General features: G+C 36.0%; 2 protein-coding genes across 3 annotated transcripts in view; both read right to left on the bottom strand.

Moving 5' to 3' along the window:
• Positions 1-304: 304 nt before the first annotated feature.
• Positions 305-21474, bottom strand: SA1 (stromal antigen). Of its 2 annotated transcripts, none has more exons than XM_022074734.2 (23): positions 21320-21474; positions 20486-20680; positions 19906-20165; positions 18633-18799; positions 17713-17886; positions 16943-17147; positions 16124-16349; positions 15467-15620; positions 14890-15038; positions 14238-14460; positions 13132-13350; positions 12257-12439; positions 11554-11766; positions 10775-10936; positions 10372-10560; positions 9650-9803; positions 8604-8737; positions 8121-8291; positions 7519-7727; positions 7147-7310; positions 6584-6647; positions 1516-1590; positions 305-1169 (listed from the first exon to the last, which is right to left on the bottom strand). In XM_022074734.2, the coding sequence occupies exons 2-23, from the start codon at positions 20653-20655 to the stop codon at positions 911-913; spliced, it is 3924 nt and encodes a 1307-aa protein (XP_021930426.1). In that variant the 5' UTR covers positions 20656-20680; positions 21320-21474; the 3' UTR covers positions 305-910. The 2 variants fall into 2 exon arrangements, with proteins under 2 accessions (XP_021930426.1, XP_021930431.1); XM_022074739.2 differs by having other exon boundaries at positions 6584-6644.
• A 2006-nt stretch (positions 21475-23480) lies between these two features.
• Positions 23481-27494, bottom strand: part of LanA (laminin subunit alpha) — a 52722-nt gene continuing 48708 nt past the window's right edge. Inside the window, exons 52-54 of the mRNA XM_022074733.2 lie at positions 26568-26721; positions 24977-25204; positions 23481-24508 (exon numbers count right to left, since the gene is read on the bottom strand). Of these exons, the coding sequence (XP_021930425.2) occupies positions 24234-24508; positions 24977-25204; positions 26568-26721 (657 nt within the window). The 3' untranslated portion in view covers positions 23481-24233. The remainder of the gene's footprint in view (positions 24509-24976; positions 25205-26567; positions 26722-27494) is intronic.

Here is a 27494-nt window from a genome sequence, read left to right as displayed (position 1 = left end):
AACACTAGCACTTTTCAATGCAGGGTCTTCAAACTCTGTATGGTGAGAGATCTCTGAAATGTAATTAAACTTGTATTGAGAAAAGAAAATTGAAAGTAACTTATAAACTGGGAAAACTGTTTTGATTTCATAACAATAACTGACAAGTAACATATGTACATGTACTATTAACATACCTGCAAAGTCTAATATTTCAGAACCTTAAAAAGCACCATGGAAAAAATGAATGCTTCAGTACCAAGAAACACTTCCAGTTTTTGTTAAACAGTATGGTATGGCATACTAATATAAGACAACCACAAACTTCATAAAAGAAGTATTTTATTATTAGCTATCACAAAAACTTGTATATTATTTTAATTTGTAGTAGAATTGTATATCTTGATATGATGTTAGAAACATTTGGTTTTGAGTGAACAATATAACACAGTCAACTATTAAGAGAACATTTGTAATTTATGAAGAAACACTTGCACTCTAGGTGATATGAGTGAGAACACAAAATTCAAGTTTTTGAAGATAAAATGCTCATAAAAATGAACAATTAAGGACACTACACAACAAACCTTGTGATTTACATAGGGCCACCAAATTTTATTAGGATAGCGAAATCTGAAAGGCTGGATATATACCATGGATGGAACACAAAAAATCAGATAATTTTAGTAGGGAAATGTCATTGGACAGAGAAGGGGTGGGAGGAAAGCATCAAAACAGATCTTATGGACACATGTTCTGAGAATAGGAGGTAGATGAGACTGGTTCAGGATCATCTATATTATCACAGTATTACTAAGTGAAATGTTTCTGATGACTGGCCTTTCTTGTTTATAAAATAAATATTGCTTAATAAATTTCATGGCAAGTTTAAAGGAAATAAAATGTACTTGCACATGTACCAGTTAGTCACCTAATCATTCTGGTAACCAGTGACTGTAAAGTCATTTGTCACAAATGATCGGTGGCCACTGTTCCCAAACAGTCGGGTACTGGTCAGGAAACTGTGTTGCTGTTTACTGTTTTTACCAGATGATGGAGTCATGCTCAAGTGTGACAGTGACGTTTCCTCCTGAATTGATGGTTCTGAGGATAACAGCATTGCATTCTCTGAACATTTCTTTCCTCTAGACTGAGGTTTCTCATGTTTCACCACCCTAACATCCAATTTTCTGGAAAGGAACATAAGTGTGTCAGCACTTCTAGCAGAAACTGTCTGCAATGTAACAAAATTAAGACAAACAGAGTGATATATGAACTCAAGAGTTTATTCTATACTGTGTTTGGTTATCATTATACCAAGAGTAGCTTTGTTTTTATTTGTGAGATTAATGGTAACAGTTGAGACTGAACACGCAGCACTTCAGTAATGGACATAAATGCTACAGGTTAACATTCAAGTTCAATATTCAAAGAATTATTGGTAAAAGTGCAATATGACATCAGTTTACATCTATCCACAACTAATTACCCGTGGCCAAAGAGGATAGTATTTGAAGTACTGTAACAAAAACCCACCTTTCTTTGTGTGGCTGATGTTGCTGCTGCACTCTTCTCTTACCAGATCTACTTGACAGCAACCGACGTTTCCTCCTAGCAACAGTCAAGAGCAGATTATAACAGTGGATATATTTTGAAACAATAACAGACCAGCACTGGGGATCAGGTCTGAATTATTCATGTGTCTAAATGGAAAATAGGCAAAGTTACCTCATACAACATTGGAAAATTACAGATTATTTCATACATTGATTCTGCAGTACAGGATACAAATGTTACATAAATTACCTTGTATTAACACAAATAATTTAACTGAAAACATAAAAACTTACTGAGGTAGAGTACAAAGTTTATCATATTATCCTTTGTAGCCCAGATAGGATTTTGAGTTTTCAGATTGGCTATCATGCAATAAAGACTACTTACCACTGAAGTACAGATATTTCTAGAAATACCAGATTCTTTTTCCACAAAGTATTATGTAAAAAACCAATACTGAAATTATCTGAACTTTCATAATCCATTTTTAAGCCAAGAAAAGAAATGCATGTAAATTAATGGGCCCAAAATCCTCTTGTGAAGAGGCAAGTTGGGAAACCTCAATATATAAATGGAATGTTAATATTAAAAATATGAGGACTGAACAGTGGTGAAAATTTGGATTGTGGTCTAATGGATTATGATATCATGTAGTACTGTAGAGTCCAACAATGTTATGATGAGGACATCTGATAAGTTAAGAAACTTAACAATTGGTTACAGCAAGTATAATATACATTTAATTAAAATGCTAATATAGATATGTACTTTAAATTTGGCATGAGTATTCTAACAATAATGCAACTTACCAACAGCTGATGACTATAACTGTACTGTAAGCAAAGCCATTCCATTACATGCCAATGTTGGCACTTAGGGAGAGGAGGTATAGCTGCTATTTATTCTCAATCTTGGCACTAGAAGGGGATGTGTGGTCATCAGTACACCCGGACACTATTTATCCCCAGAAAAGAACCCCAGTACCCACTGGACAGGAGAGCCAGTATGGATGCATAGGCTAGAAGAAAATTCTTTGCCTCTGTCAGGGATTGAAACCCTAATCACCTAGCCTATAGCCAGTCACTATACTGACTGAGCTATCCAGCTCACCATAACTGTACTACAATATTCCCAAAAAATATATGTGGGTGGAGGATAGTCTTTGACCAGGAATGGTTTAGAACATGAGAAACAGGTCATACAATCATTCTAAATATGACTGTAGCAAAATTCTCAACAGTAAACACTACATTCTTATCTGTTCTTTAGCATAAAGTGCACGAGTGTACTTCACAGCGAACACTGGCACTGGATTCAATGAGCTTTCAAAATGTTTAACTACTACTTTTATTAGAAACTTTATATAGTATACATAATCAGACATTCAATAAATTCACTACCAGAACACTGTTGACAGTGTGCGTGTTTGAATGATTTCAAATCAGAAACAAAAGAAAAATAAATATCAACAATGCTCAATCGTACCTCTGACATTATGAATCCCATCACAAGGGGATCATCTTACAACAGTAAGTACAAAATTATCCCTATGCCTCAGCACCATTCAATGAGGTCACAGAGGGGATGTAATAGCAAAGTTCAAAGCATTTGAGTGGTCACATTCATGCTCTAACCACTTGACATCTAGGAAATATCACCAGTACATAATGGATACAAGGAGGCTGGGTGGACAGTTGCCAGAAAATATTATATTCACCTCTCCTAATCATTAATGATTTGATAATTTCTTCCTTTCATTATCAGGTACAGGGAGGTGGGGGATTACACAAAGTGACATAAGCAAAAATGCTATCTCTGCCATTTCTTGTCGGTATCCTGAATTATACACCAGTACTATTCATGATCTCTGCACTGATGAATACAAATAAAGTGAGACTGTTTACATTTTTACACAAAATAAATCAAGAGCTATAAAGGCAGACACGTGTATGTTTGTTTGAGGATATAGATTAAAGAAACACAGGTGTTACCAGTTTCTCCCAGAACCTCTTCTTTATGGTGGCTACAGTGTAGATGAAAATCAAAACTTGGACACTTGTTTCCAAAGAAAAGAACAAGGTAAAACTCAAACATAATTAAAATAAATCACCAAACACTACCATATCACAGTAGTTACAACAGCAAATATTCCAGAGCCCCTTTCATTTACCAATGGTTTGTTAAGTGAGAAAAGAATTCATCAACACCCACAGACATTTCCATGCTTAAACCTTTTACAACCCCTTCCCCAATCTTCTCTTATCCTCAAACACGAGCTCCTCTTGTGTCCACTCTTCTCTACTCTGTTCTGGTATCTTCCCTCATTTCATCTCCCCCACCCTGTCTTTGGTCGCCACCACCATAACCAACACCACCTGGCAGTTAAACACTTAGGCCACTTGCTGTCCTGTTGCTTCCTCATTCATCCAAAAGTCTGGGTCATCCTGCATCTTAATCATTGTGGTTTGTCTTGTTGCTTGGTCTTCTAGATATTCTATTCAACATCTTCACTTTCTATGCTCAAAGGAAATGGACAACAGGATAAGAAGAAAAGAATTCCTGGGACTAAGTAGGCAGATTGCAACATAAAATGAAGCACAGAAACAATAAACATAAAACAAAGTGGGTGTGAAGGCCAGGAAACAAAATGTTTCAATGATATGGACATGTATAAAGAACAGGAGAACACAGATGGCAGACAGAGCTAATTTAATGGATACCAAGCAGTGGGGGGCACTGAAGACCAAAATAAGTTGAAAGGAACTGGAGTAAAATCCCTGGAGAAGTTAAAGAAGCCCTGTTTTCAACAAAAGAGAGCTCGCTCAAGAGACCTTAGCTATGCTCTTAAATAACTACTGTATTAACAGTTAAAAACCATTAACAGATGATTCCAACCATGAAAGGACTGTTAGGTAAGACAGTCCCTTTACAATCCTTTGTAAAATATAACTGAACATCTCATCAGAAATATGTACAAGAGCTTAAGAGGAACACTATGATTGGATGGTCACAGCATACTTCAAATGTACGAAAATTCTCACTGATCACACCACATAGGTAACTACACAGTCTGTAAAATACAGTACAATGACAACCTTCCATTTTTCCACACAGTAATCAATTAAAAATATTTATAATAAATATAAATTATCAGTATCTGATATACTATAAAAGGTGGAAAAAGGAGGCATAAGATGTTCTGACTACATTTCAAGTTAGCCTATAGTATTTAACATTATTCTGAAAATCAAAAAGATTGTATACCAAATTGCACAACTAATTACCGCTGATTATATGGCTTATCATCATTATTTGTCTCTCTACAGTCCTTGGGTTCTACACATACGAGAAGTTACAAAATATATTTGGAAATTTGGTATGACTCCAGTGCATCACAAGGCCTCCACTTATACAGGACAACACAACACAGAAAGATGCATACAAGCATCCATTCCTTTAGTGGGATTCAAACCCACAGTCCCAGTGTCCAAGCAAACAAGTCCCACGCCAAAATCCGTGCAACCAGCAATTAGGTGGCACAACAGTCTGATATTTATTACAGTTTAGCTAGGAAAATTTTAATGCAAAAAAGTAGGAGAAAATATACTGGTAATTAGGTCACCCACTACTAAAGCAGAGACTGTGAAGAGTAATCCGTAACTATTTTAAGAAAAATGTGACCTGAAGAAGGGGGAATTCCTTTCATGCATGTAGGATTTATTTTTTAGGATATTTATGGATATCTGAGATGTGGGGGCTAATTTTGGAATGATGTGCATAACTTTTTAAAGTAATGGCAATATGGAACTATAGGAATTGTGTTAATGAGAATTTGGAAAAATAGGAATTACAATGAGAAGAATTTGGTACAAAAGGAACCAAAGTATTAAGAATTTGGCATGGCAGAAACCAAAGTGAATCTGAAATAAAAGGAACAATAGTGAAGTTTTTTTGCAGGTTAAGGATTATAAAAGCTATTGAACTGTTGCTCATATATTTAATGCACATCTTGCTAAATTCTACTGTGGAATTTCATATGGAATGACAGCCTTTGTAACCTTCTGAGGCTGTGGCATATCAGGTGACTGGCTCAGAAAACGGGGTGCCTAATAACTGTAATAAAACACAAAAAACCTGTTACAATGATATTTACCCAAAATCCTATAAAGGAGTTTTGCATTTTTTAATGCAATGATACTCATAGTGCTAAAACATGAGAATGTTACACTTTTTCAGTCAATCTGCAAAATCACATACATTCTCTATGATGTGCTCATTTCACTCCAGAATGTTTTGAATGCTAGTATGTCTAATACATCTACCATGAGATAAATTTCAGTATATTCTCTCTTTCAAAAAAACTTCTTTCATTCTTTCTGACATGCTTTTCAGGACTCATGGAAAGAGTAATATTTGATCTAATTCAGTCTTTCAACCTTTCAATCCCTAAATCAGTAGCTGAAAAACACTGTCTCCAAAAGTGAATTCAACAAGTATATAAGTTACACATAATTATGAATTAAATAATATTAATTTGGGTTAGACTCAAGATGCTTATTATGGCTGAATGGACAGTCTGGGTACCTACCAAATTCATACTTGGTTTTATTACACATAACACATTTCTGTAGAAGTTAATAGAATCAGACAACGTAACAGTTTTGAAACATGCTTGGCAAGTTGGCCTACCATTTTACATGATAATTAAAATTTTAAATTCACATTTTACCAGTGTTTATATTTTCATAAAATTTAATGCTATAACCTATAAAAATACAAGTCCAGAACTAATTAAAATAAATATTTGATTCTGTGAGTGTGTGTGTGTGTGTAAACAATATTTTACACTTCAGTGATATGATTACTTTATGTCAATGAAATAGTGAGCATTTAAAAAAAGGATATGCTGATACTTCCTACTCTTACATACAAATAACATCAGTCTTCATGTTTTGCAGTCAGTGATTAAGTGTTAGCGGATGTTATAAATCAGTAATCCTTTTCACATGTAATTGTATGTGAGAGATACAAACATGCCGAAACTTACCCTGTGTTGAACTCCTGGTCTGATGTTGCTTCCTCGGCTTCCTCCCCTTGCTCCTCTTCTTCTGCTGTAACAAAATTCACATCAACTTAAGACTTTATCAAAATATGGAATATGAATGTTATGACATCACAACTTACTAAACTGTTACTTTGATAACTCTTGGCCAACACGAAATAGGAATGAAAGGGAAAGAGGATAAGAATAGTGTGAGAAAATGCAACAACCTCTGATGTCAGTACGAAGAGAATATCTATGAATTTGATGTAAAATGTTAATCTTCACTACTATAACAATACTATTATTACATACGATTTTTACTGCTGCTGCATTACACTTCTGAATGTAAATAAAGGATTGTCATTTAACATTGATTCACTATACTGATAACTCATAAAATCAGCATATTAAGAATTTATGTCTTCATGTTTGCTAGTATTACCTTGTTAGAATCTTGAAACTCAACCTGCTTCACTGGCAGCTATCAGTAAACTGACCTTCCTCCTCTGGAGTACACCTTTCTATTTCTTGTTATTATGGAACTCGTGGCCAAGAAAGCAGTTTACCTGCATACTCTTTCTTCTTGCGGCTGTAAGCTCGTTTTGATGTGACAGGTGGCTGGTCAGTTTCTCCGTGTACCAAGCTGTTACGGTACATAAGCAGTGGCTGCCAGTCCTCACCACGACTTGATGGCATGCCAGCGGCAATACGACGGTCCAAGAAAGTCAAGCTGCCAATTTTAATTAACATATTAATAAAAGGTTAACTGAGCAGGAAAGACAGTCAGTACCTTGAAACACACCACATCCACTTTCTCCTATATGCTTCTTACTTACTGCCCTTTCACTCTGGGCAAGCAACATGTAGTCAAATGAATAATATGATACCATGGGTTATGATGCCATGTGGACTTATAGGTGGATATAAAGCATACTTACACAACTCGCTTGTCCTGCTTCAGCAGTTTGTTGGTGAATTCAGTCAAGATCTCGAGAAAGGGCAAATTTGGGGGTGGTCCAGTAGGATCTTCACTGTTCTCCAAAGGATTAACTGAAAACAATATTCCTTCTCGGTGCAGGGCTGTGATGGCTTCACGATTCTTTACCGCGTCCAAGCCAAAAGACAGAGCAAATCTCTTTGCCAGTTCCTGCAACATAAAATGGAAATGTTACAAGATTCAAGGATTCACAGCATTTAACCGATCTTACAAACCAGTTGGAATACGTGAAAACTGCTGTTTGTGCCATGATAGCTTTGAAGACTTGCAGTTCACTTAGTTGTTGGAAGATATTAATGGCTAAAGGCTTTATTAAAAACTCACACGGTAGACATCATAACAAACAAAAATTATCTCATCAACTCGAAAAAAAAAAAGTCTAAGACAAAGCTAGTTTAAAAGAGTTGTTCCACCATTCTGAAAGCTAAAACACATAAGAGAGCAAGTTCCTACAGACAGAAGTGTGACATCACAAGACATACAATTTTCTAACACTACTTGACATGGGTATCCAAGTTCTGTTAGCTTAAAGAATAATTTCACCTTTAGACTGATGAAGTCTTCACTCTGTCTGTTTATGCGAGTGCCATCTCTTTGAAGCTCCCGGAATAACATAGTCAAGCTGATTGCCATGGTCCGAGCACAGTTAGTCTTGTTGATTTCTCGAGCCTTGCCCAGTGTTGCCTTGATTATGTCACCATAGTCATTATAATACTGAAACATGACAAACATGGTATGCATGGTTGGTAGGATTTCAAGTTCTCACAGTGGCAAGTACGACGACAGCTGTGTTCTGAGTTGAAGTTCCATGGTATTGTAGAAGTTTATCAATGTTTGAGAGGCCCTTGCTGCATCCATCATATGGGTGCCTTCATGATGTAGGAAGCAAGAACCTCTAAAACACCAGTAAAGTTCTACAAGACTACGAGGTGCTACAACCCAGAAGAAAGTCATATTATGACAAACATAAGCACAGAAAAGCAAAACAATCAATACTGTCAACCATCTGTACGCAGCACTACTAACCTTGACATAATGTTTGAACACATCTGCAGCTACTTTGGTAGGCATCATATTATATACAATCAACTTGCAAAATGAAGCCAAAAAATTCCTTCTTTTGTGCAATTCCTCAATCTTGGAATGTTCATCCTGCTCATCTAAAAACCAGAAAACACCGTTACTTGCTACAATTCATGCATGCAGCTAATATTAAGATAAAGCCTACAAGAAACATCAGTCATTTGAGAATTGAAATTTTGATACCATCTGATGTCAGCTTACTTTTTATGTAAGAGTTGAAATGTTATTAGTCATTGGAAGATGGCATTTTCTGGGCAAATTGTTATATTTTTAATACAGTAAAACATGCACCAAGATTTGAGAGAAATGTATCTCATGAATAATAAAAGCAAACAAAAATGTAAAGGAACTACATTAAGTTCTGAAGACTTATCATCATGACCACTTTCCTTCCATCCTCCCACAAAGGTTGTAATTTTTAAAACGTGAAAATGTATTACATAAAATTTTGAAGGAATGTTTATGCTGGAAACCTGAATACAAATTATTTTGCAACACCACAATGTTGTTTAAACTGCAAAATATAACCAAATTAAAACGGGGGTATATTTTTCATAACACACTGACATACAAAGTTTTATTTCGTGCACCAATTTTTGTACGAACCATTTTTGAAAAATTTGAAAAGTTCAGTTTGGAGTAGATGTAAAATAGAGATTATAATTAAGAATTGGGGTTCCAACAGAGGTGAAAATGTTGATCTTGATCTTCTAGGTTGTGACGTGCGGTCTTGTAGGTGGTTACCGATTTTTTGGAGGAATGTATTACTTCCATTTTCAGAATAAGGTTATACTTTGCTAGTATGCATCAAAAATAAATTCATCCAACAATACTTAATCCTTACTCCAAACTACAAATTGAAATCTGTTTAGTATTTTCTGGCATCAAACATTTATTGACAGAGAAATGGACACAACTCCATTATGCTATCATTTTATGAATTCTGGCACAGAATGCTTGATAACAATAATGAGCTACCACCAGCTTACCATCCTCCTCCATAATGAATACATAATTTTGAATGAAGTCATTGAGCTGTATCTGAAGCCCACGATCCGGTTCATACACCAAGTCAACAAGCTGCGAGTTGCTGGCTAATTGTTCACAGAACACCACTAGCAGGTCACACAGGGTGAGATATGCCTGCAACATAATATGCTGTGAAAATATGTGGGCTAACATAGGCATAGCTCTGCTCTCTCTTGACCTCGGTACTTGATGGAGGTTAAGTGATTAGCTTTATGCTTCAGCCACTTCACCCACAAGAAATGGGCCTCTGGTACTCATCAGACAGAATACTGAGCGGGCTACAGCGCCGGTCTAGATGTGGAGGGTAAGAGAAAAATCTTCTGCCCTTGCCAGGAATCAAACCTGTCTACCAGCCAGTAGTCAGTCACTATTACTGACTGAGCTACCAAGGCTCTAGACTTAAGGAAAATATATTACATATAAAATCATGCATTAAAACAAAACTATATACACTTGAAAAGATACTTAGTGCCAAACACGTTTTGGCCTCAAGAGGTCAACATCAGTGGCAAACAAATTAATTCATATTAAATCATACAATTCATAAGACATTTTGTTTGAATGATTTTATATATCAATACATTGCACAGAAAGCAAGGTTTCAAAACATATTTCAATTTTAAAAAAGGACTCTGATAAGTGAATTTCTTCAACAAGCAAGTTTCAGTTCTTGCTCACTTACTTCTTCCATGTAAGACTGGTTCTGACCAGACATCAACATCTCCTTCATTGTGTCCATAAACGTGTGTAACCTAGACTTCAGCTGCTGCAGCTGTACAGAGCCATTTGCTCCACTCTCCATCACCTCCTCAAGATGATGCAGGTCCCACAATATCGCAAAGAAACCAGCTGAGATGCAGTACCGGACTGCCTGGAATTCAACACATACACAATACTAACAGGCTTGGCAACAGCTGTATACAATAGCCAACTGAACAATAAAAAACATAAAGATCTCCTTATACTAAAGCTAAACAGGAGAATTACCCATTACTGAATTACATCTCAAAGCAGACATGAATAAAAGAAATACTTTTATCCTAAAGCAATTAAACGTCAGCGATTTCACTGAATGAGGGAATTACCTCTTCAGGCAGTGTTTTGTTGCCATCCTTTGCATCACTTATGTCTTTAAAGATGGAGTCCCAAATACCCCAATTACCCAAATTATGGCAATTGTAGAAAGTGGCTACTTTCTTAAGGCTGTATACTACATTGAATGTTTCATCTTCATCTGGCGTTTCTTCCTGAGTAACAATAAAATAAACATAATTAGTCATGAAAATATTTTCATAACAATTTATTTTATCAACTGGTTGTGAAATCATAAGGCATGTGTGTCCATTTTATCATCAAAGCCAAAATAATTTTGTAAGATTTGAGGTTTTCACAGCGGTGAGTATGAAGATTTCTGTCTTCTGGGTTGTTGCGCTGTGTAGTCTGGTCGATGTTAACCAACGTTTCAGAGGTCATACTGCCTCCGTCATCGCCCTGATGACGGAGGCAGTATGACCTCTGAAACGTTGGTTAACATCGACCAGACTACACAGCGCAATAACCCAGAAGACGGATATCTTCAAGATAAAGGTTAACTGAAAGGAAGTAGGACAAAACAGCTATGTCCTATTTTTTTTAAGGTTGTTGTGGACATGGTAATGAATCTTCAGGTTACAAAAAGAAGCAAATCTCATGATCAGCTGAGTAACTACAAACTTTTTACAAAATGCCTTACAACACATAATAAGGGAGTCAGTTAATCTACTTGAGAAACTGACTTCTTCCTATTTATAACTTTCAAGTTTAAGAAACAGAATCAGAAATTAATAAAATCTGAAGATGTAATTAATCCAGAACTCTGAATTACCCCCTCAATTAGTGACCTCCAATCATCTACTGCTTCTTTATATTTGTTGACCACCATGTCAATGAGAGTTGAACGTGCCACATCACAGCGAGTGAAGATGGCATTGCCATCAGTGCAGAGCAGTTCCAGAGTCTTTGCACATGTTTCCAGTACATCTGTGTCATGGTGCTTTTCTACAATTGATGCCATTTTCTTTAATAGCAGATCTAGATTCTGTGACAGAAATACACAATACAATTATTTAGACAGTTACACCTTTAATAAATTTTATCAATTATAAAGTTAAAACAATCAAACTCCTAAATTTTTCAATACAAAATATCCACAAAACAACTACATCCTTTTCAAGAGTCCATATGGCAGGAGAAGAGGGCAATCACCCTGATAATGTACACAGCAAGGACCTGTAAAACAATGGTAAACTTCTACCAGACTACACAGTGTTACAGCCCAGAACACGGACATCTTAATTCTTTTGCATCTGTTTAACTGTTCTTTAACATGAGCCCAAATATTTTACTTTCTATAGAGCCACCAACTACTTACATCTACAAGAAATAAAATCTTGTTTGGAGGAAAAATCAATTTCATGAATTCACATTTGTTAGTGCACGTGAGAGACACAGAAAACTTTTTTCGAACATCAAACAGGTTGATAAAATGCTGTACTTCCGAACAATTTATGTATCACATTAATGCATACCGTTTCTTGGCGAGAAGTTGTGTAGATGTCCAATTCAAAATACTGTGGAATTGACAGTAGGTTTGCCAACTTCTCGGGATCAGCTCGGTACTTGTCAAGCATTGCAGGCAATGTCTGGATGTAGTGTTCAGTGAGGCGCAGTTTGTCATCCTGTACCTGCTTGATTTCTTTGGCTGACAATATCTACACAAGCAAACCGTTTCTGCAGGTACTGATTTGAACACCAAATCATCGATAAATTAAATTTAAATATGGGTGCAAGGGGACAAGGGAATTTGAGTGGGCATCAAATAAATATCGTATTCACACTAGTGAAATGCCATTACAGTGAACTCAAGAGAACACATTTGTAATTCCTTTCTAATGCTGCCACTCCTCTTTTGATCTTTGATTGTAACTCCTGCTATTAATCTCAGAAAAGTAATTCTAGCATCTTGATTCATTCATTCATTACTTTCTGTTATTGTCCATATTTCTGATCAACATGAAATAACAACTCATGTTTACTATAAGGAACATTCCGATTTTGTCATAACTACTTTTCACAAATGTATCAAAAATGTAAGTCAGTTTACTACGTTTTTCAATGGATATTTCAATAGGGATGGTCCAGAAGCAAGAGCAAGCCAGGATTCAGTTTGTGTATAATGTGTTTTATATTACTAAGACTATTTTATATTAACAAAAATTAAGTAAATAAAGAATTTTTGTGTTTACCTTTCACGTTTACTTCACAGGGCCAAATTAATATGAACTTGAGTTTTTTCTGTGAGTTTCATAATGATTGAGTCTGAGATGTCCATATCATTACGATATTTAAAATAGTAATGAAACTTTGAGTCCGACATCAAAATAAGCCCCAATCACTGCCTTACCTTACGCGTAGGTCCTCGACCAACTGGCGGCTCTCCTGTAGCAGCCTGGCGAATACAACACACCATGATCTCTATGAGACTGGTTTCCTGTCGGTCATCCAATGCTTCTTCTGACGGTCCTGGTTCCTCTAGCAGCAAGTCTGTCATACACTCCCAATCTTTCATCATCTCATTTGATTCAATGAGTGAATCCACCAGATATGCACCATGCTCATGCAGCTGTGGAAAAATCGGTTACAAAACTCATTATAATAAAGATCAACTGACTTGAGAAAAATGTTCATTAGTGTGAATTTGCACTAATAAGAAAAACTGAGAACATCAATACAATAAAAGTAGTGCTGTATCAAAATTTTGTATATTAAAATGACTTGATCTATGACATTAAAGTCTTTAAAAACCAACCAAATACATCCACTTTCATTTAAAAGAAAGAAAGAAAACAACAACATAAAAACAGATTGTTGGTACACAGATCTGCACATATATGACAAGTAATAAATACACATGGTCAAAACTTATCAGAGTACTGGTAATGTAGGTAGCTTCCTTATATCCAAGACCTTGAATTATATAATAAACCAATAAATAGCCATATAATTAATTTGTTGTTAATGGAGGTCTTCAAGGTTATGATTCCATGAGGATTTCTAGGTGGGTACCATTGATTCACAGGAACATCCTGTCTTCACCATCAGCCTTGAAGATGGGGGCAGTAGGTTGTTCCAAAACATGGTACTCACCTACAAGTCCACACGGCATCACAAACATAAAGACCACCCAGGACATCTTTAATATCATAAGAACCCCAACATTATTCTGTTATTTAACAATTATTTAAGATGCAGTATACTGTATCTCGCAAGGTCCCAGTATTTTGTTTTGCTGTTTGGATGTCTTATCCATAATGGTCTTGGAACTGAAACGAAAATGAAAGAAACCTATGGGCAGGCTAAAGACACCGTAAATGAAACACATGGAGGGAAGCAGCTGTGGCCTTCTTTAAAGCACTACATTACAATCTGTCTGGGTGTAAAAAAGAGACTCAAATAAAATGTCACTGTATCATAAAGTTAGTTATAAAATTAAATGACCAAGATGTATACCTCTGACTCAATGAAAAATTGCACAAGATCTCGTATGAGAGGAGTGTTCGGGAGCCGTTTCTTGCCTCGCTTGGTTCGGATACCCGCAACTGCCTCTTCATCTGGCACAAACAGACGTTCATTCAAGAACTCACCAGCTGCTTGGGCAACAGCTCGGTGAGAAGAATACACTAGTTCATACACATGCTCACAATCTTTGTCTGTCAGGATATCTCTGTGGTGCCTAATAAAAAATATCATACTCAGATTTAGAGAAAATTGCAGTTCACTAAGAAAGAAATATGTAATATACTTCATGCTTACCAACAGAATGAATATGTATTGTGTTATCTGACAACCTGATCAACACTTAGCATTCCTACCACAGCTAAATGCAATCCTAAATAACAATCACCATATAAATTAAATTATATGAAGTCTGATCACTCACCTCTATCTACAGCCAAGGTAAAAAATGAGTAGGAGCTATACCTCCTATTACCCCCCCTCCAAGTGCCTATATGGCATGTAGCAGTACTGGTTTAAATTACAGAAACAAGGGGGAGAAAACTGCTCTCTAACTGCAGACGTGTCCTACACAATTTTAGCACTATACTAAAACAGTTCTCTCAGTAGATTTTTGATACTGAAAATTCATATTTTCAGTACTCACTTCAAGATGCTGATGACAAGACGGACAGCCTGTACTGCAACATCATACTCCTTGTCTAGTGTCATGGCGACAATGCGGTCCTTGAACTTACTGGTGAAAAGTTCTAACTTGCCTTTCAACTCCTCACTTGCATACAGTGGTTGCAGGGCCTGCATTACAACATCCAATGAACAGAGCACTTGTTTTCATGAAGTACCAAGTTCAAACAACACTCAGGATACTGGCTTTCAGCACCATAATTTATTATGGCTTCCCTCAGCCCCTCTAAGCAAATGTTTTATATGTAACAATCATGGTGTAAATAAGATGTGCATATAAAAGTTTGGCCCAAGAAAGCTGAAAACAAGAGACCATTTGGAAACCAAGGGAAACATGGGATAACATTAAAATGGATCCTATGAAGACATATAAGGTGTGACAGGGATGGAATACATTCAACAAGTACAGTAAAGTGCCAAATGACAATATTCTGTGAACATAGTACTGAATTTTACAATTCCATAAATCTGGGATACTTCTTTACCAGTTGACTTTTCAAAGGAGACCCTGTGCCATAGAGTTACATAAAAGATCTTACCTGCAAGCATTTGAGGCGAACCTCTCCCACTTTGTCATGAAGAGTCCAGCCAATATACTTTAGATATGAGTCATCCAAAAAGTTCTGATGGAATTTCTTCATCCACACCCCAATCTCGGCCATGCAGATTGCTCTGATCTCTGGCAAAGTGTCCCTGTGACCATCAGTCATTATCATCAACTGCATGTCTCCAGGTCAACATTACATGAATACTTTATAAATGTCTAGTTGGTAGTTCTATAATGCTATCAAATACTGAGGTTTTGCACAATTGAAATATTAAAATTTTACAACTATAAATACTGTTAAAAGATGTCTATGCAGACATATGTGTACACTACTCAATTTGTATTAACCTATCCGCTTTTAAACATTCTGCAATGGGAGCCTGTTCTCAAAAGTTTCATATATGTATTTACTCACAAAAAACTTACTGAATGTCTGTAAAAAAAAGAGTAAAATTTCAAGAAATTTCAAGAATAGGATGAGTTACCTATCTTCATATAAAAAGTGACTACATCACCATCATCATAATAATCATCAATGATGATGATGATTATGATGACAATGGCTGTAACATTATTAATTGTGCAAAGAAAAATGCCATACAAAGTAAAAGCAAAGCAAAAGTAGATCTCTCTGAAATTCTTGTCTCACCTGTATCTATGAACAAACACAGACTTGAACATATATGTCAGCATATTCTTTATTTCATCCATGTTCTCTTCCAATTCTTGCCGTTTGGACATAAGGGACTCGAGTCGATCACTGGCTCTCTTATCACGTGCCTTCTGTCTTTCTGCTTCGTACTGCCGCTGAGTGTTGTCCAAGTTCACCGACACAGTTAGTGCAACATCCACAAGAGCTGTCATCAGTTTCATGGCTGCCAAACATAAATAACTAATCACTTCTGTCACCTGGTATGATTTACTTTTCTCTGTGCAAAGACAACCAAAATATAAATATTTTCGAGAAGAGAAAGGAGAATGAGGAGAAAAGAAAAAGACCATGCACACTGTAAAGCACATACATAAGTGATGCCTCTTTCACAACTTAATTAATTACACTTTCCCAGCTACAAAGAATAGTATGAAATTGGAGGATTACTGAATTATGAACTGGAAAGGATGAGGAAGGAAGCAGTCATGACAACTTTAAAGTACTATCTCAGTATGTCTAATGAGAGTGAGAAAAACAAAGGAAATCTCAGTCAGGATAGTATGACAATCTAATTTTGAGTAAATGGGCAAAGTTTCATTTGAGCTTCAAATGAGACAGGGGCCATATCAGATGAATAAAAGTCAAAATTAAATTTATCAGAGAATATTTTGCATAGACACCCCCTTCCCACACCAATACAAAATGTAATCAAACTCCATAGTTTTTTTTCCACAGATGAAATGTGATATCCATGGATAGAGGTATATGACTTACACATTTTCCATTTGATGTTATGCTGTGAACATATGTATTTACCTGCAAGTGTAGCAGTGTGTCTGAAGGCTCGAACCTGGGAATCAGACAAACCAGTAAGGAGAGAGATAACATTGTCCATGAGATACTGGTCATAAATTATGGAGTACTGACACTGCTTCACCAGGATTTGTACAAAGTCACAGAAGTTGTTGCGGAACTTCTTCCAGGTCTGCCCTGTCATTATGAGTGGATACTCGCCACTCTCCTGGAACATAACAGTATTTATGGTTGACAGAAGTGCTTAAGCAGAAGCCGCGGCATATATGTACTGTTACATGTTCTGACTCCACTATACAGTAGGGTTGCTGCTACATAGCACAACATGATGTATGAATTTTTATTTCCAAAATGGTGTGATAAAAACTTCGATACATGATATATTTGTGAATTTATGAAAACAGCCTTTTAAATTATCATAATTTTCTTCATAAACAAGAATGAAAAGTATGAAATATACAGAGACCTATTTTTTAAAATTATTTTGTAAATTCATATAAGAACAATGGGGTGTGAATTATGCAATTAACAAAGTATATTAATTATTCATGTTATATTGCCAGACATTATGTTTAGAACCTTCACAAACACTGTACTCTGTGGTTATATTACTCATATGTTTCTTATTGTCAAATTATATTTACATTATAATAGTTTTTAATTTGTATTCCATAAAATATCAACATAAATTAGTTTTAAAATGTTTTCCTGTACATCTCATATTATGAATAATATGTTGAATATCTGATGCATTTCAATGATACGAGAGTTACCTCATCGAACTCTTCTGTCATCCTTCGTATAATGGCCGCATGTTCCATGGATGCCTGCATGTATGAAGTGATTTTGCCCTTGCAGCCAGATGCATTAATAAAGAACTGCATCAGCGATAGTAATGCTGCATCCCGATTCACTTTGTAGCTCTCTATCCAATCATCTACAACTGCCTGGAGCACAACAACAAGATAACAGTTTTACAAAGTAAAGGTTTATTGTGAATAATCAAACTTATAGTTTACTAAATATTCTGTATTGTAATTGTATGTTTGTGCTTTCTTTGTAAAGAGTGCATGAACTGAGCTGGTGGGTAGATCATATCCTTCTATTTGTTCACATATTTGTCACAGCAACAATGCAGAAGACCACCATTTGTGCAACAATGCTTGTTGAACACACAAAGTATTTTCTTGTGTTCTGAATACCTTCTGTAGCCGAGAAGATGCCTGTTATTCTCAACCACAATCCCATTAATTTAAAGACTTTTAAGTAATATGTTAATGGCAATCCTAACTGTTGCTTTCCTGTGCACAAATTTTAACTGAAATTCATAATCAACAATAGCAGCCTGGAAAGTCTTTTTTCTAAGAGCAAACTATTCTGTTGGCATGCCACCCCATTAAGCACAGTCCATGATGCTGCCATTAGGGACAGATCCTCCTACAACTGCTGTTATCAGTGACATCATTCAAGTGTTGAACATTTCAGAAAAAATGTTATTACAACTGGAGTGTTTGCTGTAAATAAAAATTAATTTCATACACTGAGCAATGTAATATATGCAGTGAAATTAGAATCATTACAATATATTTGTATCTGGTATGCATAAACATTAAGGCCAACTTTTAAGAAATGTGAGCCAATTTGCAATGTTACACAAACACTACAATTAACAAGACAGCATGACAATACCAACCTGTAGTGAAACCTTCCCTTGTCTGATAATGTAATACAAGCTGTTCTCATCCTCAGCCATCAACTCTGACATGGGTCTTCTTCCAGGACGTCGTTTTTTTGGCTCTTCCACTGCTAGACCGCCTCGCCGTGTGGTAACTACTGTAGCTGTCATTGGCGCTGGGGCAGCTGAAATATGACAACACAATACATTTAATCCAGCCACTGAATCAGCAACATGCAAAGACACACACAACACTCCAGCTAGACACCAGGAACTTGTATAAAACAAAATAATGTTAGAGGAAAAACAAGACTTGAGTTAGTTATACAAATACTACCTTAGGCATCCTCCATTACCTAGGTATATTTGACAAACACTATGTTTTAGGCGAATAGCCAACTCTCAAAATGTCACTTATATCTAATACACCTAAGACAATGGACAATATCCGACACAGTATTCATATAATGTCATAAGTCTTGAAAGAATCACTCAAATTAATATAGGCTACAAACTTTACAAAAACTAAAGTTATAAAATTCAGACAAGTACACAGTAAAGCCAGGAGAGCTCAGTCAGTACAATAACACTATATCCACATTAACAATGAGTCCCATTCAGCCCTCTATCTAACAGGTATTTGGGATCTTCCCCCAGGGTAAGAATAGCGACAGCTTGAAGATGACCAATCATGCCCACATATTATCAAGTTAAGAATACAAGGAATTGTACCTCCATAAACATTCAAGCTCAGGAACAACTCTAAATTTACACAATAAAATACCATCACATTTCCAGACTAATTCTTTCAGTGCTACAATCCAACATAACACCTGTCTGCAATGCACCATGACAAAAATAAAATAATCACTTGTTGATCTTTAAAAGTCCACCATGGATACTCTAAACAAAACACACACACACAAAGGGAACTGCATCAATGCAAAGATGCTCATACCACATTTCACAAAATTATCAAAACTGGTTCAAGAGTTAAAGATGGCTGTCTTCTGGAATGTAGCAACATGCAGTCTGGTAGGTAATAGTTTATGTTTCAAACAAGCTTACTGCCTAAACCGATTAATATCTACCAGACAACACATCCAAAAAAGATACCCATCTGCATATTCATTGCTGTAAGAACCTCACATCTCATCTAGTTCAAAAGTTAAAAGGTGGGAAAAACAAAAAAGTGAGCAGATAGGCTGATAGCATATGCATATCTTTCCTTTTCAGAAATTACAGTAGGATAAACAAAACATACACCAGAATAATATCTGACTGTACAAACCTGGAGGAGGGGGTGGAGGTGGAGCAGCAGCAGCTGCTGCCGCACGCACACGTGCACGTGTTACACGGACTCTGGTAACCATATTGACAGGAGTAGGTGGTTGGTCATACTGGCCTGTCTGATCATAGCTGGAAAGTGTTTGTTGCTGCTGCACATCAAACTGCTGTGTTTGCTGTTCATATAATTGCTGCTGCTGTTGTTGCTGGTAAGCTTGGCTTGCTGTTGCTTCACTGTATTCACTATTACCATACATATCAGACCTGTAATATGGGCACCTAAGGTTTATAATTCATTACGCATCCATTATATTACAGAATGTCCACTACCTGGCATAGTAATATCAATACTTCCACATCTCATATTCATCTAACTGATGGTAAGAAATTAAAACATATAGAAGAAGAATGACCACTGGTGGAATGAAGTTTGAACCTAGTTTCATGAATATATCCAAAATGGTTATAAAGCTATTAAGTGGAGACACACAAACACATGGACATGATGCAACATAAGCTTTATGAAGTAATAAAATTAAGCAGAAACTGGAAATAAAAAACAAGGAAAAGAATTCCTGACATGCCCTGTATGCAGTGGGGTGGCAGGCTGATTGCTGTAGGGGGTGTAAGGGGTGTATGGCTCCTGCAATTCTGTTCCACTTCCATCTAGTGGTGTCATTGGAGTCATTGGTGACTCATATTCTGGTGGTGGAGGATCATCCATCCGAATTCGCTTCCCTCCTCGTCGCTGCATCCTAGGTGTCTGTTACTATAATCACCTGAAAACACAAAACACTACAGACTTAAAATATTTATAAAAAAACTCTTTTTCATGCCACATTGACTTGGTTCAGTTACAGTCTGCAGTGTCAAGTGATATGCATTCAAATGCAACAATCCTCAATCTGGCAACCACATCACTATTCTTATGACTGGGTTATGTCCATAAAAATTTAAGACATTACCTTACCACAATGCACTAAAAATACCTTTGCATTATTATAAGTTTCACTTCCACAATGTTCTCACATACTTATACTATTTTTACTGAAGTATATGTATACAACTATTCATACAGTACTGACTTCTTTGTGTAGCAAGCCCTAACCAGAATGGGCTTTTTAAAAATGAAAGGTAGTCATGGGCACTACTTCTACTAGCCGAAAATACTTTGATTCTGAGGTTTAAATATTCCATTCATACCTGATCTGTATAAAACAAGTTTCCCGACAAACTTTATCCCCCACAAAGGAAACAAGAAAGATATAGAGGCAGGTAATTGAGGACAAAAGAATATTCGAAGTTCTCCCACAAAGCTTTGGACAATAAAAAAGGTTACAAATATGATTACGCACTTCTTGCAAATCAAGTACACATAATAAAGTATAAAATCATTATCCACACTCAATATTGTATACCTAATTTAGAAATGTTACAATTTTGTTGCGACTTAACATCAACACAGCACCATTACCGCTCAAACCAGGGATACTAGTATAGCTACAGGTCGTAGCTTGGAATTGACCGAAAAAATTTCAGCTGCCCAAAGTTAACGTTTGCCATCAGAGCGCACGCAGTACGATATAAACTCAATGTTCTACAACGTAATGTCTAAATTAAACTAAATTATAAACCACAGAATTAAACAAACGCAGAAGCCAAATCCGAGAATTAATAGACGAGAACGCCGAAAATGACATACAAATTAAACGTGTGTAGGCTTCCTATTAGATTTACTTCGTGTCATTTTATATACTTTGTGCATACTGCCTGAAACAAATCCTATTATGTGTGCAGTAATTCGTCATAGACTGATGTGCAGGTGCCTACCTAATGCAAATGAACCAAGAACTGACCACCCAGAAAGCCTAAATTTTATGCAGAGACAGATGTGTCTACCCTAACAATCTAACCTAGCCCAACAGATATATACGCGGGGTCAAATGTGTAAATATCAAACTTTAAACCAAGAACTGAATACAGACAATTACATTGTATTTGAAATTCTGAATACAATGCCAACACCAACGTCGATTAGTCCACCAACAATAAAGCAAACGTGGGATATAACATTGAATTTAGACCAACAACAAAACCCCTCAATGATGCCACCACCATATAAAAATTAAAAAAAAATGTTTAAAATTGCTAACCACTGGCTTTAAAGATATTCGATGGGTGTTATTCTAAATACAACAATTTCCTCTTTCCTTTTTATGGGCTATTTGGTAAAACTTCTTAAAAATCTGAAATCTCGTAAAAACCAATGTTTTGCAGAAATCTACTGACAAGTCTGCATAGCATTATAATTAAAAAAACCAATATGAACATCTTTCTTCACCATAAGAACCTCAAATTTAATATCCTAGTCATCACCCTCTTTACTTTCTTGACCCATGCTTGTCCGAAATAGGATTCTACTACTGCTAATGATAGGATGATGGTGAGGAAGACAGTAGACTGACATACAGCCAAACTGTGAATGGAGCCTTGTGCTGTGTTTATGCCAAAGCCCAAACTTATGCAGAGATGAAGACTCAGGTCTGGCTTGAGACTGCAACTTAGATCCACTACATGAGAATCTTAATTCTCAGCCTTAATCCACCATATTTACTTTTTAAGTTATCAAGAAACAGAAAACAAACAAGCAGGTGACATATTACAGAAGGAAGTCATCCTTGAAATGCAATGTGTAAAAACATTTCAACACCAAATAATTAAATCAAGACAATTATAAATACATATTCAGAACATGCAGTAATAAAAATATTGTTAAAATTATATTTATAAAACAACATACCTCTTGTTACACTATATAGGTCCCATTAGTCATGTTTGCCAGGTCATGGATTGACTGCAGGATGCTAAGATGACATATCTGAGAATCATAATAGGAATAACCAAGGAGACACTACTAAAGGGAATAAGTGACAGCCCTTTACGTAAAGTAATGCAGAAATCAAAATCTGCAAACTTTCATGGACCTTTGTAGCTACTCGTGTTTCCATTCTTTGGTAATGACATCGTATTGTACAGAGTTGGAGTGCCAAAATTTTAGGTAAGTTGGCTCTTTTTACCTTCAAAGTTAAATTGAATGAACACAAGCCTAGCACCAACATATATAATTCTGGATCATAACCATGCACATCAATCAGAATGTGGATTTTCCCACTCAAACCTATGTTGGCGGCAGACCACAGTTCAGCCACTCCACCTTGAACACCAAACAGCCACATCCTCCTGAACATGAGGAACTCACATTGTCATCATCGAAGAACAGAAACAAGATATACAGAAATTGAGACTGGAATGGTTTTGCTAGGTTATGTGAATGAATGACAACACAAGGTAAGAATAGCTTTAAACATGAAAATATGTTAAAATGATGTATATATACATACCAAGAATAAGGCAGAGCACCACTCAGAAGAGGATACAAGGAAACAAATACATGAGAAAAGGTCTGAAAATACAGAAAATATCAGAAACGGATATGCAAAAATGAACAACAAAATCACAACAGGATGTGACCATGGATGATGATGATGATGGGGCTTAGAAACTTATAAAACAACTAGCAATAATAAAAAAAGTTTATATTATTACAATCTACATTAAAAACAGATGCTTAGAAAGTTCACATAATACACTGTATTGATTAAATGAAATGGTAGCATGTGCCCAGGACTGCCATGGATAACTCAATATTTGGATAATGATGTAATTTGTATTTAAATTAAACTAACACTGCATTTTCACCACAAAATCATTTCATCATAAAATGAATGCTCACTCAACAGAAGATTCATATATTACCGTTAACCCTTCAAGACTTTTAAATGTCCTTCAAGTGCACGGCAGGTCTCAAAAAAGAAAACAGGTAACATGCACCATGAAAACAGCAAAACGAAACCCACCAACTTTAACTGCTTATTATTTAGAGTACAATGGCTCTCATTAAATAAAATTTAATATAATTAACAGCAATTTCTGCTCAATTAAGCATACTCTCATACAAAGTTGAAACTAGGTGCCAAATTATTTAATGTTTCATGATATTATCCAATTGCCATAAAAACTTCTCAGATCATAGAACCAAAATGTGTCACTCAGGATTACTATATGCATTTATTTTAAATGTACTTTCAATAAAAACATTTGTTGTTCTGATTGAAAATGCTAGTGGTACTCACATTAACACTCAGCTGTGTTAAACAATAAATCCTTCATACCTAAGGAAATAAACTTACACTTTCATTGGATATAAAAAGGTACAATAGAGCATGAAGCCTGAAACAAGTTATCTTGGCAACTCCTGTGCTAGAGTGATAATCATGTGGTTGGGCACACACTAACCATCACATTTCCACGTGCCTGAGCAGCATCAAGCCTTTGTTCTTCTTCATTGATAAAGACATTGCGAATGCAACCAACATAGAACTCCCTTGTCTGCAGCCCACGGAGACGTCGTTGAGGAAGCGTACGATTGAAGTCACCTATGATGAGGGAGTCACGGGTGTCGGTTGATGATGAACCAGGAATGCCGATGCCAGGCTCCACAGATGTCTTGTCCACTGACAGTGTCACCACATTCTTTGACTTTACAGCTAAAGAGTGAAAAAATGTATTAATGCACAAAAAAAGATTGGGCATGTTGAAAGGGAATGAGCAATTCTTCAGCACAAATTCAAACACCAACCATACTGATACTGGTGATAACAGGGACTAAAAGTTTTAACTATCTCCAACGGCATGTCACTCATACCATGTATCATGAAGAACAGACATCCATACAGAAGCATGATGACATAATTCTAACATTCCTTACAAAAAAGGAAACAGACTGAGAAATGTAGAATGTAACTTAAGAGTCTACTAAGGAAATGGGATGAAGTCTTTTAGACAGTAACTTAAGATTAACATGTAGGCTAACTTTTGTAAAGAAAATCATTAGATTTAAAAATGATATCAGGCTAAATATGGTAGAAAGTGAGAAAAATAACCCAAAATATATATTAATGTTGAGCATTTATTTGGGAGGGAGGGGGTCATTTTATAGATGCAAGTTTTCATACCTTGAATTGTGTGCCAGTTTCCATCACAGAAGTAATGCTCATGTGGTGGTGTGTACTGGGCTGATATGGCCCCTTTGCCATTGTCAACACTAAACTTCAGAACACCATTCACCATCTGAAGCAGCAGGAAGTCCCGCCGACCATGCACTGACAGCAGGACTCCAGAAGTCTTGCGAGGACGGATATCCAACTTTATGTCAATCACAACACCCACCCGGAAACTGGGATCTGGGAAAAGAAACATCAAAAAAGTCAGTATATGCATCTGGTTTAAAAAAACAAAACAATGTTATCATCATTTTATGTCAATGCTAGCTGAACGCTATTGGGTAGTTAGTTAATATATGTATCACACTGATTCCTCTTGAAGAAGCATGAAAGAAAGCAAGCATTTCTTTGGAAGCTTTCACAGGTTTCTAATTTTGTGGGTATTGTATTCTGTGTCTTTAAATGGTATTCTAGCAACCCATTACTGTAGCTTTTGCAGTGCTGTATTCTCTGGATTTTGGGGAGAAATTGATATGAATTTTTATTTTGTATTAAAATATAGTCTATTGTGTAATTAAAAATTCCTAGCAATTTATTGTTATAGCTTGTACAACACTGTAGTTTCTGGATTTTTGGCAGCAACCTGGATGGATTCTGATGCTGCATGGAACAGTGTTAAAATTCAGTGTACTGTGCACCTGATGGTTCAAGTTCCACTGCCATACAACTCCAAACTCTGTGAAGGAAAAATCCCTTTCCTGAAACACAGCATTTATACTTACTGGGGAAAATCAGACACAAGAAGTTCGTGGGCTCAAATCCACTATCAACTAAAAAATGTGATCATATCTACATAAAGTGAATGATTAGTCCAAGAATCATCTTTTAAACTCTTCAATGCCCATATTATCCTACCCATGCTTTTGTCTCCCAACTGATCTCATCCCTTGAGGTTTCTCAACTATAATTTTGTGTGTATTAAATGTTTCACTCATGTATATATATCCAAGATATTTCATCCTTCATGATGAAATCAAATCAAATATGCCACAGCTGTCTCCACTCTAGTCCATACCTCATCACACAACATAATTACCTTTTAATATTCTATGCAAAATAAATCTTGCAGTTTATAAAGCACTAGCAAAATAATCCAACATCCAACCTTTATTTTGTAGAATACCTCCCACATTTCCTAAACAATCTAAAATACATATAGTTCATAATGTAAACTCACCCAACAAATTTGGTCTTGCTATATCATATTCTATTTTTGACCCCCTTTCCCCCCACTCTGACCATCCTCTTTATTGATTTAAAAAATGCGGAATCATTACAAAAAATATATCTAAAGAATGACATTGTTGTAATGGAACTTGCACAACAGATGAGAACACAGAGGCATGACATTTGTGCCCAATGACTACCAAATGGTGAGTCAAGAAATATCTGCAGTTGGATCCAGAACTCTGGTTATAATGGACAACTTGAATCTCACTTTGCATTTTCAGACTGTGTAACTTGTATTCGTTTTTCATTTCAACACAATAAAATAAGATATATTATTGGTTTCGTAATACCCAGTATGACAGATATTACTTACGTGCTACAATTTGACCCCCTGTGTGTGGGAAGAAAACGCCTGGTTCTACCTTGTCAGAGCATGGTATGACTCCTACAGAATGACGAAGATCACTCAGATGTTTTGAATTTAACTGAATATTTTGCAGACAGCCTACAAATGACCCATTTGTATTCTACAAAAGAAAACAACAATAAAAAGCATAAAATTACAACACTAATTAATAAAACACAATTCAGGGACCAGGGATCTATATCCACATAGAACAGAGGCTCTTAATCATTTTCTTTAAACTCATCCCCCGAAGCCTGAGATACCTCCAATGAACCTTACCCTTTCTCATATATTTTCTCCTTATGAACTAAAATTCAGCACACATAAGCTGTGAAAATAAATTATCAATTACTGTTTTCTGAAATACCAGAATGTTGTTTTGCCTTTAGAGAAATGAAATATCACATCATAGGAACAGACTTAGTTCAAGCTCCAGAAATATTTATGGTAATTCTTGCATTACCTAATTTCACTGATACAGTTAAATGGTTTGAAATAACCATTACCTATTGGTTTTTGAGGTTGACAGACACAATCCAGATAGCACGGCAAAATAGTGAATTCTTATTCCAAAACAACTTTAAAATTTTAAAAATATTTTTTTGCATTTCACAAAACTCCTTGTTTTGTTAAGGGCTTATAAACATGTCTTAATTCACTAACTGATTCCCCATAAATAACAACCTCTCCTAACTAAGAACCCTGATTTGTGTAATGTTATAATGTCATATGAGAACATACTACTTTACTTCTTGGGATACACATATTAGTATGAGCAAACCACAGTAGAATTCTGAAGCTTTCAAATATAAGGCTTGTATATGGTATGAACTAGTATATTCTTCAGAGCAGGCTTCCAAAATTCAGGCACATCAAATCTGGGCAAATACAGTA

The sequence above is a fragment of the Zootermopsis nevadensis genome, unplaced genomic scaffold (genome assembly GCF_977971745.1).
Source record: "Zootermopsis nevadensis isolate Lab colony 2312 unplaced genomic scaffold, Znev_1.0 Znev_ptg000024l, whole genome shotgun sequence".
NCBI classification, from domain to species: domain Eukaryota; kingdom Metazoa; phylum Arthropoda; class Insecta; order Blattodea; family Termopsidae; genus Zootermopsis; species Zootermopsis nevadensis.
The sequence above is the reverse complement of the archived record's forward strand: the minus strand, read 5'-3'. Positions and strand labels throughout refer to the sequence as shown.